At 35.0% G+C, this 12,842-nt stretch overlaps 2 protein-coding genes across 2 annotated transcripts; both read right to left on the bottom strand.

The window, feature by feature from the left end:
* Nucleotides 1-266: 266 nt before the first annotated feature.
* On the bottom strand, nucleotides 267-4,270 carry LOC115720835 (putative disease resistance protein RGA3). The gene is made up of 2 exons (XM_061109755.1): nucleotides 710-4,270; nucleotides 267-611 (listed from the first exon to the last, which is right to left on the bottom strand). The coding sequence occupies exon 1, from the start codon at nucleotides 4,070-4,072 to the stop codon at nucleotides 1,694-1,696; it is 2,379 nt and encodes a 792-aa protein (XP_060965738.1). The 5' UTR covers nucleotides 4,073-4,270; the 3' UTR covers nucleotides 267-611; nucleotides 710-1,693.
* Nucleotides 4,271-10,916: 6,646 nt separating this feature from the next.
* Nucleotides 10,917-12,326, bottom strand: LOC133033960 (putative disease resistance protein RGA3). The gene is made up of 2 exons (XM_061109004.1): nucleotides 12,024-12,326; nucleotides 10,917-11,891 (listed from the first exon to the last, which is right to left on the bottom strand). Exons 1-2 carry the CDS (start codon nucleotides 12,324-12,326, stop codon nucleotides 10,917-10,919), a joined length of 1,278 nt encoding a protein of 425 aa, XP_060964987.1.
* Nucleotides 12,327-12,842: the final 516 nt, after the last annotated feature.

Below are 12,842 nucleotides of genomic sequence, written 5' to 3'. Positions count from 1 at the left end.
AACACAGTGGAAATGCATTATTTAAAATTATTTACTTACTGTATCTTGTTTTACAAATGAAGGATCCTTCTCTGTTGCATTTTGATTTTTTTTTAAAATCCACTGTTGTATTTAAATTATTTTTTATCTTTTCAAATTATGCATGAAAATAGTATTTTTGTAAAATAAGGCAAAATACTGGGGCGTTACATGTCCTTAATGTCAAGTTGCAGAGATTATTCAAAATTGTAGATATAAAACGAAACAGAAATGTCCTATTGTTGATATATATAAATGCAGCTTTGCTTTATATTATAGAAGCTAATTAAATAAATACATTATGAGTACTATTGAGTAAGAGTAGTCTTTCCAAAACAAATACAATATTAATTTGTCCTCATACAAACACCAACTATAAAGAATGAGGAAAACAAGAGCCAAAATACCCAAACACAACACACTGACACTGCACTAGCCTTTCAAAAATACCCAAAACTTTGCATTTAAATGCTTAACATATCATCCCACCAATGAACGAGCACACATTATTTGCTGATCCCCTTATAGAAGCCAATGAATGAGTACGGCATTCTCAGCTGCCACATTTCTCTGCTGCCAACATATCATCCCACCTTCAACAACCAATCAACATGATTATTGTCAAGTACTTAATTATTCATTTACAAAATTAAGTGTTTCAAAAGACATACAAAGATGTAAAATCACATACCTTAATTAGTTGCAACGGAAGTAGACAAATTGAAACATTCTTTCATTTTCTAGATCTTCATCTTCCTTCTCCCTCATCTCCAAATATCCACATGTGGAATATGAGATATCTTGTGCCAATCCTCCCCGACTTCCTTCTCGCATCTCTGCTCCAGTTTTGGGCACTTCCAAATACGCAATTTCTTTAGGTTGGTCAGCCTTTGCATGCTCATAGGAATACATTCCAAATCCCGACAATATAAGATCGCTAACTCTTTAAGAGTTGTAAGATTTCCAAGCCAATCAGGCAACGACGCAAGCTCTGAGATATATGATATTTCCAAATATTCAAGTGAGGAGAGGTGCTGCAAGCCCTCGGGCAGCACAGGCAACCTTTGAGAAGTTATAGATAGGTGTTGGAGAGATATGAGTTGATTAGGACCACTTGGAAAGCCTTCTTCAAGTGCTGGACAATTATCGATGCCAATTCTCCGTAATGAACAATGTTCGAACATTCCCTCTGGTAGGCACTTGAGTTTAAAACAATATCTGATTTCTAAGGACTGTAGCGCAATAAGGCCATTGAGGAAGTCAGACGGCAACTCCTGAATCCGCCAAAAATCCCGAATTGTAAGTTGTTGTAGACTAGTGAGATTATGTAGCATATTTTGGGGAAGGGAAGTCAAATCACAACGACTCATCTCAAGCTCATTAAGACCACAGAGATTAGAGATGGATTCTACTAACTGTTGGCTAACACCATACACCCTCAGAGACTTAACTGATCCTAGTTTAGGTAACCTCAATTTTGGGCATTTATCCACATACAATGAAGACAAGCATGGGAACATTTCATTTCCAACTTCATGCCTTGAAAATCCTTCCAAATTTGGTAAATCCCTAATCTCAAGACTTTGTAAACATCCAAAGCTACTTCTTAGGTCTCCAGGATTGTCAATGTACTTCACTAAGTACATTTCATATATTTTAAGGTGTCGAAGAGATGTTAGTTTCCCAAAAAGAGGAAGCTCTCTACATTTACGACCATTAGACAGATTGATGTAAACAACACTTCCAAGGATGTCATCACGGAACCAAGACGGGAAATGGCACCCTTGTAATTGACAATCTCCAACAATTTCAAACTCGTGGGAGGAGCAAGAGCTTCGAGTACGTCTTTTGCATTCTCTTCAGATATGTCTTCATTGTTATTCCAAGACAAACTCAGATTTTTGAGGTTTGTTTTTTCTGATAGATTAGCAAATCTAGCTTCAATTGGACTCATGATCACATTTTCTAAGTTGTTGATCTCTAGATCACCTCCTATGTTCAGGTCTTTCAATTCATCCAATTGACAACCTTTTCTCTTATCCACAATGAAACGTGACAAAGTCTTTAAGCAACTTAGCTTACCAATGTTTGGAGGTAGGTGTGATAATCTGCTACAGCCTTGAATGTAAAGATGGCGGAGACCTTTCAAGCGAATCATGTGTTTGGGTAGCTTACGAAGTTCATCACAATAGCTTAGGTCTAAAGTCAACAAATGGTGTAGCAAACAAATGGAATCGGGAAGGACTTTAACATCACTTCTTGAGAGATTCAAATAGCGAAGATGTTGGGAATTATTGACTAATGATGACATGGATATTCTACAAATATGTTTCTCATTGTTTTCGAAAGCCCGTAATGAGCGAAAATTTAATTTAATATCACTGGGATCTGAATTATTTGATGATGAGAAGAATGTCTTTAAGGATTCAGTACTTGCTATGTTAGGAATTTGCCCCCGTCCACTTAACGTCAAGTGACGAACTCTTTTTTGCAAGTGAATGGTACGATTATCAGCCTCCACATTACGGCATTTGTCACCCATTATAGATTGAGCTAGATCATGAACCAAATCATGCATCTTAAAATACGTTCTGTCAAATGGACCTTTCTCCATATCTAGGAAAAATGATCTCCAACATAAATCATTAATCATCTCATTTCCAACATCTTCCACCTCAAGTTCTGACTTTGAAGAAATCAACCCGTTTGCCATCCAAAGGTGAATTAGTAGTGTCTTTCTTATTTTATGATCCTTTGGAAATATAGCACAATAAGAGAAGCAACGTCTCTGCTCTACTGAAAGATGACGGTAGCTTAACTTCAAAGCAGGCAAGATGGGAGCTTTATCCTCTGGTAAATTCCAAAGCTCACTACGCATAACAGAAAGCCACACCTCCTCTTCTTCACTTTTGGAATGCATTAAGCCTCCTAAAGCTTTTGCTGCTAATGGAACTCCTTTGCACTTCTTCACTATCTCTTTTCCAATTTCGACAAGGTTCGGGCGCTCTTCTCTGCGGTTACAAAATGCACGTTGCTTGAATAATGACCAACAATCATCGTCTGATAAACCAGTCAAGTAGTGATGCATTGGTGTTGTTCCCATAATGGATGCAACATTTTTCAAACGAGTAGTGACAACTACCGAAGCACCTTTTGATCCACATTCCAACACATATTTCAACTTGTCCCATTCATCATGTTTCTCATTCCACACATCGTCCAAAACAATCAAGAACCTCTTTCTTTGAAGCATGTCCCGAAGTCGTTTCTGTAAAGGATCCATCTCCATTGCTTCACAAGCACATCCAGTTCCAGATTCTATGATAGCTTTGATCAATCTACGCACATCAAAGTCTTCAGAAACACAAACCCACATCTTCAGCTCAAAATGAATACTGACTCTTTCATCATTGAAGACCAATTGAGCAAGAGTTGTCTTTCCCATGCCCCCTAAACCAACAATACAGTAAACAGAAGTACCATTGCAGTTGATGGCATCATTAACAAGAAACCCAACAACTCTCTCCTTGTCCTCTTCTCTCCCATACACATGTGGCTGAGTAATAATAGAACCAATACTCTGACGACTTTCTCTAACCCGATTTCTTCTCTCCACAACATCAATCTCTTGCAGCTGAAAAATGGATCGTTCTTTCCCGATCTGATCTAATCTATCCTCAATCTCTTTCATCTTTTTAGCAATATTATGACGAAAGTAAAGATGTTTAGGACTCAAACAAGATAAAGAAGATTGTACCTTTCGGATCCATGAATAGTCTTGTGCAAGACCCTCCTCCAATCGAAAGGCCTCAGCTTCACAGTCATCCAAAACATCCTCCAACTCAAGAGAAACATCCTCCAACTTTTGCAGCCAATCCTTGATAGCACGATTAGTTGATTGTCTCTCCTCAGCATCTTCAAGCACAGCAGAAATGGTTGAGAGCATGCTACGCATCTTCTCCATCTCTTTCTCCACACCCAAAACAGATCCAACTTGCTTTTGGATGAGTGAGCTGAGATTGTCAAGGACAACAGTGAGAACAGCTTCAGCCATGATTCGTGATGATCAGTTGAGAAAAAGCAGATGACAAAAATCAAGCAAAGCAACCAAATTGTGATGAGACAGACTTGTGAGGAAGGAAGCAAAAGACTTTGCTTTGAGATATTTGTATCTTGGACCTTACGTACGTAATCTAATCCACACAAATATATAGATTAGATTTATTCTCCTTCACATATTTAATTATATTTTATTATACTTTTTTATCAATCATGCATATATACTAATACTAATACTCATATAGAAAAATATTGACTACTGAATACAATTTATTTGTATTTTTGTAATTTATTTTTTTTTATGATGATGAATTGGAAATTATTTAAATATATAATTATTTATTGGAAATTACAAGGAAATTGTTTGTGAAATTTGTTGGAAAGTTGAAACACATTTATTTACTGTAAAATTACAAAAGTCAAGTCTTCCACTAGGACATTAGTTGCTTATGCTGCCAAGCATTGTAAAAGTAAATAATCAAGTTTTAAAAAAAAATGCATAATTAATAGATGAAAAATTATGCACCAAAACGATATTTGAACAATCTCGATACCATCAATCTCATTTAAATTTTATAGTCTATGACACCTTTGGATAATTATGAGGTGTGTTATGTTCTATTTTAAAAAAATATAAGACTTAAATTGTCATTTAACAAAAATCGATAACTTTTACAAAACACTAATTTTTAATATTATTTGATTTTTTTTTAACAATCATTATTATCAGCATCATTATTATTATTATTTTGAAATTATTATTATTATTATTACAGTAGGAAAAATATATGGTATAATTTAATTGAGGTTATTAACTAATCTGAGTGTTAATTTACACTATTTTTATTAGGTTAGTGCATAAAAGTAAATCTAAGAGCACTCACAACACAGTTCCTCTAAAATAGAGAAGTTTTATTAAATTTAAAGAAGCATATTAAAAATACTCTACAACAGATGTTCTAAACTCTTTCTTCATTTTTAAGTTTTTTTAAAATACACTATTTATTTTTTACATTTATAGAATACTACTTACTGGTCTAAATATATTTGTTAATTATTTTAAATTTTAAAAATTATTTTTTATGTGGATATGTGTATATATATTAATATTATATATTTGAAATGAGTAAATATAATAAAATTTTAAAAAAAATAAGGTTTTAGTGATGATTTTGAAAAAATTAATGTATAGTGTAATATAAAATGTGCTGTAAAATAAAAAAAAAAGATTTTAATGATATAATTTAAAAGATAAAATAAGAAAGGTTGCTCTAAATATTAATCAATTGAGGTTGTATTATTATTATTATTATTATTCACACTAATTTTTATAATTTTATACAAAGTTTAAAGCAAGTGGGTCTAGAATGTAGAAACTAGTATATTTTAGCTAACAGCTATATATATAATTATATAAGATACTATTTTTTATAAAAAAAATTATATTTTTATGTTTAAAGAATTTTTTTTATATTTTTAAAACTTTTCATAGAAACAACACGAAAACAATAAAAAATACATAAAAATAACATGAAAATAATATTTAAATAACATCAAAACAATAAATAATAATAAAAAAATTAACAATAAATTAACAAGGGTATAACATAAAAAGACCGTATTTTCTGTAAATAAAATAAAAAAATATCATAAAAATATTTAAAATTGAAAACGAATTTTTGTAATTTTTTAATTATTTTTGTCTATTTGTAAAATAATCCTTTATTTATTTATTAATTTATGTATTTCTTTGTGGGGGGCCGACCACCTTCTTCTTTACATTTTATATTTAATTTTTACACTTTTCAAATTATGTCTTTTGGCAATTAATTATGGAATATGGTTTGTCAAGTAAGTTATGCAATTTTAATAGGGATTATTTTTATAATTTTACCATAAAGTTTTTATAATTTGGATTCTCAATTGTGTAGATGCAAAGGGTAAATATTGTTTGATTAAATTTCTACTACAAAATTAGAAGACAAATATTAATTTTTGTCATTATTAGATGTGATGATGGTCTGGTGCAAGTGGGTATGATATCATTCAAGGGCATGAGTTTGAAAGAGGAGATCTATCTATATCATAATGATAAAAAAGTTGGAAGTTAAAAAATATGACCACTATTAGAATATCAATTTCAAAATCACAACATTTAACATAATAAGAAAGAAAATCAAAAGCCGCAAAACTTTTTCAATATTTGTAATTATTACATATATGATCTTAATTAAAAAAATGATGATAAAATTACTTTATTTTACGATTTTGTTGTAATTATACTCTTTTTTTTATTATTAAATGTCAATTAAGTCAGTTAAGTATCAGTTCAAAAACACATGGTGATATATTTTCTTAATTTATTATTAATACATAGTTTAATAATAAGTCATAATGGCCAAAAAAAAAATACGACTACAACAAAATTATAAGATAAAGTATTTTTGTCACTAATTTTTTTAATTAGAGTCATATGTAACAATTATAAATATTAAGAGAATTTCTCTGCAAATATCTCAATATCAAAATGTAAAGCAACAATCTTTTGGTTTAAATCCTTGTTGTGAGCCACTTAAACAGGACGGAGCTCCACTTCCTTATTGCCAAAATCATTAATCATGTCCCACATTTTGATCGCCAAATCAAACTCTTTTGTCTTTAATTTGATCGATATTGTTAGGTAACTGATTTTTTAGTAATTGGTTACTTAATTGTTATACATTGATATTATTAATTATTTCAATTTAATTCTATAGCGTTAATGAAGAATCTCTTGTAAAATAAAATTGGCCAATGATTTTATTTTTATTTCTTTTTTTTTTTATAGTTTGCTAGCTATCTAATGATAATTTCAACTAACCTATAATGTTAGTGTTAAAACTTTCATGTCTACAAGTATTTTTTTTTTTTTGAAACATGTCTACAAGTATTTAAAAACCACAAATATCTAAGATGGTGTTGATGATCTCTATTGGTAGTAGTCTTTTGTCTGTCTATAAATTCAGCAGTTTGTTAATTATAATATATTGTAATATATTTAATATATTTAATTCTTGACCTTTTAGGGGAAGCTTTAAGTGAAATAGAACAATGGAAAGCAGTCATAATTTCTAATTAAAGAAAAAAGGTGTAAGATTGGAAACAGTACTCATTGAAGCATCTTTTTGTATATAATAATATAAGGTAAATTATTAACAAGTCTTATTTACACATTCATAATCATATTTGCATCTCATGACTTTGTTTCAATTCTCACTCTACTCTCACATCTCCCTTTGCCTTCTTCTTTCCTTCTGGATCCAACTGAATTACAAAGTAGCAGTTCAGTACCACTATCGGACAATCAAACCATTCTGTTCTGTTACCAAGAAAAGACAGGGTTGGAAGATTATATGATGGAATGCCAAAGGATTTTAGTGTTCCAACTTCATTATAAGCTGAAAAAGAGAACAAGAGAAGAGGTCATAAGCAAAAACAAACACACACACACACACAATCACCTAGTTTCAAATTATTGTCCGTATTTCATCTTTTTTGTGGTAGCAGTTGGGGCAAATTCATCTCTGTTGCTCTTAGAAGGTGATTCGAGATTTCCTGTATTAGATGAAACAACCATGTCATATTTAGAATTCTTTGAGCTCCATTGGATCATTTAATTCTAAACTATAATGAGTCTGCAACTTTTAGAAAAGACATATTTCTTTTGAGTTTTATTTACCTGATAACATAGGATTTGTTTTCATTCTCTTAGAAGGCTGAGAACATGAACATGAACATAATTCTCAATGCTTTTCTGCAAAACATTCCAAAAACCATTTTCAAATACTGAATTTCAAAAGAAACCCAGCTCATCTTTATTGTTAGAAAACCATATAGTTATCTCTTCTCAATCCCAGGAATGAAAAGTTAGCAATATAATCAACCATATATACAGAGATTTACAATGTCTTTAGGTTGGTCAGCCTTTGCATGCTCGTAGGAATACATTCCATATCTAGACAACATATGATGTTTACTCTTTAATGTATCGTTTGGTACGCAGTATTACACCGTATTGTATTGTATAGTATTATATTAAATTGTATTTTATGTAATATTTTTATGTAAAACTATATGTGGTATTAACTTTTATGGACACCTAAATATATAATATTTTAGTATAAATTAAAGTTTAACATAATATTATATAAAATTATGATATATAATCCAATTCAATATAATACAATACAATACAATACGACTTAATACGACGTTCCAAACGAGCCCTAAGAGTTGTAAAATTTCCATGAAAGCTCCGAGAACATGAATATTTTCAAATGTTCAAGTGAGGAGAGGTGCTGTATGCTTTCGGGCAGAGCAGGCAACCTTTGAGAAGCATCATAGGAGCCTCCCATAGATAGATGTTGGAGAAATATGAGTTGATTAGGACCACTTGGAAACCCTTCTTCAATTGCTGGACAATTATTAAGTTCTAGATGGTTGCGCATAGTAAGATTCTGAAAACTTTCATATAATGATCTTAACTTTTCACAATCAGCGATGCAAATTCTCCGCAACGAACAATCTCAGAACATTCCCTCTGGTAGGCACGTGAGTTCAGGACAATTTCTGATTTCTAGAAACTGTAGCGCATTAAGGTTGTGTAGCATATTTTGGGGAAGGGAAGTCAAATGACAACGCTCCATGTGAAGCTGAGTAAGACCATACAGATGTGACAGTCAGTAGTCCCGTGATCCGTAAGGGGAAATACCGGGTAAGTTGTGCAATCCCACACCGCCTGGGGAAGGTCAAGTGGGATGATTCTGAGACTGTGTAGGTATGGGACTACACAGTTGAAGAGGGCTTAAATGGATTGATTGGTACTACCTATATCAACAAGGTGCATCTTGTTTTTCGGTAGCCCATCTCGAAAGAACTCCACAGTTAAGCGTGCTTGGCCTGGAGCAATTTCAAGGATGGGTGACCTCCTGGGAAGTTTTCCCAGGATGCGTGTGAGTGAGGACAAAGCACGCTGAAAACACTCGTGTTGGTCTGTAGGGTCAGTCATCAGTCCATGAAGCAGCTAGAGTGACGCACTCGTGTATAAGAGCCATTCATTCTGTGGGTGTAAGGACCCAATGGAGGCTTGAAGAGGGGACGTTACAAATGGTATCAGAGCCTTGACCCAGCCGAAAGTGTGGTCGACGAGGACGTCGGACCCCGTAAGGGGGGTGATTGTGACAGTCAGTAGTCCCGTGATCCGTAAGGGGAAATACCGGGTAAGCTGTGCAATCCCACACCGCCTGGGGAAGGTCAAGTGGGATGATTCTGAGACTGTGTAGGTATGGGACTACACAGTTGAAGAGGGCTTAAATGGATTGATTGGTACTACCTATATCAACAAGGTGCATCTTGTTTTTCGGTAGCCCATCTCGAAAGAACTCCACAGTTAAGCGTGCTTGGCCTAGAGCAATTTCAAGGATGGGTGACCTCCTGGGAAGTTTTTCCAGGATGCGTGTGAGTGAGGACAAAGCACGCTGAAAACACTCGTGTTGGTCTGTAGGGTCAGTCATCAGTCCATGAAGCAGCTAGAGTGACGCACTCGTGTATAAGAACCATTCATTCTGTGGGTGTAAGGACCCAATGGAGGCTTGAAGAGGGGACGTTACAAATGGTATCAGAGCCTTGACCCAGCCGAAAGTGTGGTCGACGAGGACGTCGGACCCCGTAAGGGGGGGTGATTGTGACAGTCAGTAGTCCCGTGATCCGTAAGGGGAAATACCGGGTAAGCTGTGCAATCCCACACCGCCTGGGGAAGGTCAAGTGGGATGATTACGAGGCTTGTGTAGGTATGGGACTACACAGTTGAAGAGGGCTTAAATGGATTGATTGGTACTACCTATATCAACAAGGTGCATCTTGTTTTTCGGTAGCCCATCTCGAAAGAACTCCACAGTTAAGCGTGCTTGGCCTAGAGCAATTTCAAGGATGGGTGACCTCCTGGGAAGTTTTTCCAGGATGCGTGTGAGTGAGGACAAAGCACGCTGAAAACACTCGTGTTGGTCTGTAGGGTCAGTCATCAGTCCATGAAGCAGCTAGAGTGACGCACTCGTGTATAAGAGCCATTCATTCTGTGGGTGTAAGGACCCAATGGAGGCTTGAAGCGGGGACGTTACAGAGATTAGAGATGGATTCTAGTAACACTTGTCGCCCATCATCCACCCTCAGAGATTTAACAGATCCTAGTTTAGGTAAGCTCAATTTCGGGCATATAGTCACTTCCAAGGGAGACAAACATGGGAACATTTCATTTCCAACTTCATGCTTTGAAAATCCTTCCAAATTCGGTAAATTCACAATCTCAAGACTTTTTAAACATCCAAAGCTACTTCTTAAGTCTTCATAACTGTGAATGAACTGGACTAACTTCATTCTTCATACTTCAAGATATCGAAGAGATGTTAGTTTCCCAAACGGCGGAGGTTCTCTACAGTTATGGCAATAAGATAAAGTGATGCGAACAACACTTCTATGGATGTCATCACGGAACCAAGACGAGAAGTGGGCACCTTTGTAACAGTGGATTTCCAACCATTTCAAACTCGTGGGAGGAGCAAGAGCTTCGAGTACCTCTTTTGCATTCTCTTCAGATTCATCTTCGTTGTTATTCCAACACAAATACAGTCCTTCTAGACTTCTTTTGGCTGATAGATTAGCAAATCTAGCTTCAATTGGACTCATGATCACATTTTCTAGGTTCTTGATGTGTAGAACACCTCCTATGTTCAGGTCTTTTAATTCATCCAATTGACAACCTTTTCTCGTATCCACAATGAAATCTGTCAAAGTCTTTAAGCAACTTAGCTTCCAACGTCTTCCACCTCAAGTTCAAATTCTGGCTTCGAAGAAATCAACCTGTCTTCCATCCAAAGGTGAATTACTAGTGTCTTTATTATTTTATGATCCTTTGGAAATATAGCACAATAAGAGAAGGATCGTTTCTCCTCTATTGGAAGGTGAAGGTAGCTTAACTTCAAAGCAGGCAAGATGGAAGCTTTATCCTCCGGTAAATTCCAAAGCTCACTACACATAACAGAAAGCCACACCTCCTCCTCTTCACTTTTGAAACACATTAAGCCACCTAAAGCTTTTGTTGCTAATGGAACTCCCTTCCACTTCTTCACTATCTCTTTTCCAATATTCACAAGATTAAGTTGCTCTTCTCTATGGTTACCAAATGCACATTGCTTGAATAATAACCAACAGTCATCGTCTGATAAACCAGTCAAGTAGTGATGCATTGGTGTTGTTCCCATAATGGATGCAACCTTTTTCGAACGAGTAGTGACAACCAGCGAAGCACCTTTCGATCCGCATTCCAATACATATTTCAACTTGTCCCATTCCTCATGATCTTCATTCCACACATCATCCAAAACAATCAAGTATCTCTTTCTTTGAAGCATGTTCTGAAGTTGTCTCTGCAAAGGATCCATCTCCATTGCTTCACAAGCACGTTCAGTTTTAGATTCTATGATAGCTTTGATCAATCTATGCACATCAAAGTCTTCAGAAACACAAACCCATATCTTTAGCTCAAAATGCTCATTGATCCTTTCATCATTGAAGACCCATTGGGCAAGAGTTGTCTTCCCCATTCCCTCTAAACCAACAATACAGTAAACAGAAGTATCATTGGAATTGATGGCATCATTAACAAGAACCCCAACAACTCTCTCCTTGTCCTCTTCTCTCCCATACACATGTGGTTGAGTAATAACAGAACCAGTTTGACGATTGTCTCTAATTTGATTTCGTCTCTCCCCAACATCAACCTCTCGCAAGTGAAAATTAACTCACTCATTTTCGATCTGGTCTAATCTATCCTCAATCTCTTTCATCTTTTTAGCAATATTGTGACGAAAGTAAAGATGCTTAGGACTCAAACAAGACAAAAAAGATTGTACCTTACGAATCCACTTATGGTGATCATATTGTAGATGATTTTGCTCCATTCGGAAGGCCTCAACTTCACAATCATCCAAAACATCCTCCAACTCACAAGAAACATCTTCCAACTTTTGCAGCCAATCCTTTATAGCACGATTTGTTGATTGTCTCTCCTCGGCATCTTCAATCACAACAGAAATGGTTGAGAGCATGCTACACATCGTTATCATCTCTTTCTCCACACTCAAAATAGATCCAATTTGCTTTTGGATGAGTGCGCTCAGATTGTCAAGGACAACAGTGAGAACAGCTTCAGCCATGATTCTTGATGATCAGTTGAGAAAAATCAAAGTTTAAACACACAAAAGATCGAGCTAGCCAAGTAAAGCAAGCAAAATGTTCAGACTTGTGAGGAAGCAAGCAAAAGTTGGACTGGTTTTGGAAACAAAGTCTTTGAGATATTTGTACCTTAGCTTCCTGGAACTTACATAACCCAACCCACAAAGTTGACTTATTGTCCTCTACGTACTGATATAATCAATCATGCATGCTCTTATTAATTCTTATCACAACTCAAAATGACAAGGCATGCAATCACTGTCAACTCAAAGTAAAACAATTTTGTTGATGTCATATCAACTCAACCCCCTTAATATCAAGTTGCCGAGACATTAAAATTCCAAGCAAAAAGACATAAGAAGTTACAGGCCATAGCCTAAATTACAACAAAACTTTCCATTCTCTACTCAGATCTAGAAAAGATAAATACTATTATGCTTATTTTTTTCGGAAAATGGAAGTAACAAACAAGATACACATATATACTTGGCAGTCAT

Source organism: Cannabis sativa, chromosome 2, assembly GCF_029168945.1.
Source record: "Cannabis sativa cultivar Pink pepper isolate KNU-18-1 chromosome 2, ASM2916894v1, whole genome shotgun sequence".
In the NCBI taxonomy this organism is placed as follows: domain Eukaryota; kingdom Viridiplantae; phylum Streptophyta; class Magnoliopsida; order Rosales; family Cannabaceae; genus Cannabis; species Cannabis sativa.
This window is presented reverse-complemented; position numbering and strand designations above follow the sequence as displayed.

What these genes read in the sequence shown, in the direction of transcription:
- LOC115720835 (XM_061109755.1), bottom strand. Translation starts at nt 4,072, where the DNA reads ATGGCTGAAGCTGTTCTCACTGTTGTCCTTGACAATCTCAGCTCACTC.
- LOC133033960 (XM_061109004.1), bottom strand. Translation starts at nt 12,326, where the DNA reads ATGGCTGAAGCTGTTCTCACTGTTGTCCTTGACAATCTGAGCGCACTC. An exon ending in ACCATAAGTGGATTCGTAAG is followed by an intron (nt 11,892 to 12,023) that starts GTACAATCTTTT and finishes CACTTGCGAGAG; the next exon opens with GTTGATGTTGGGGAGAGACG.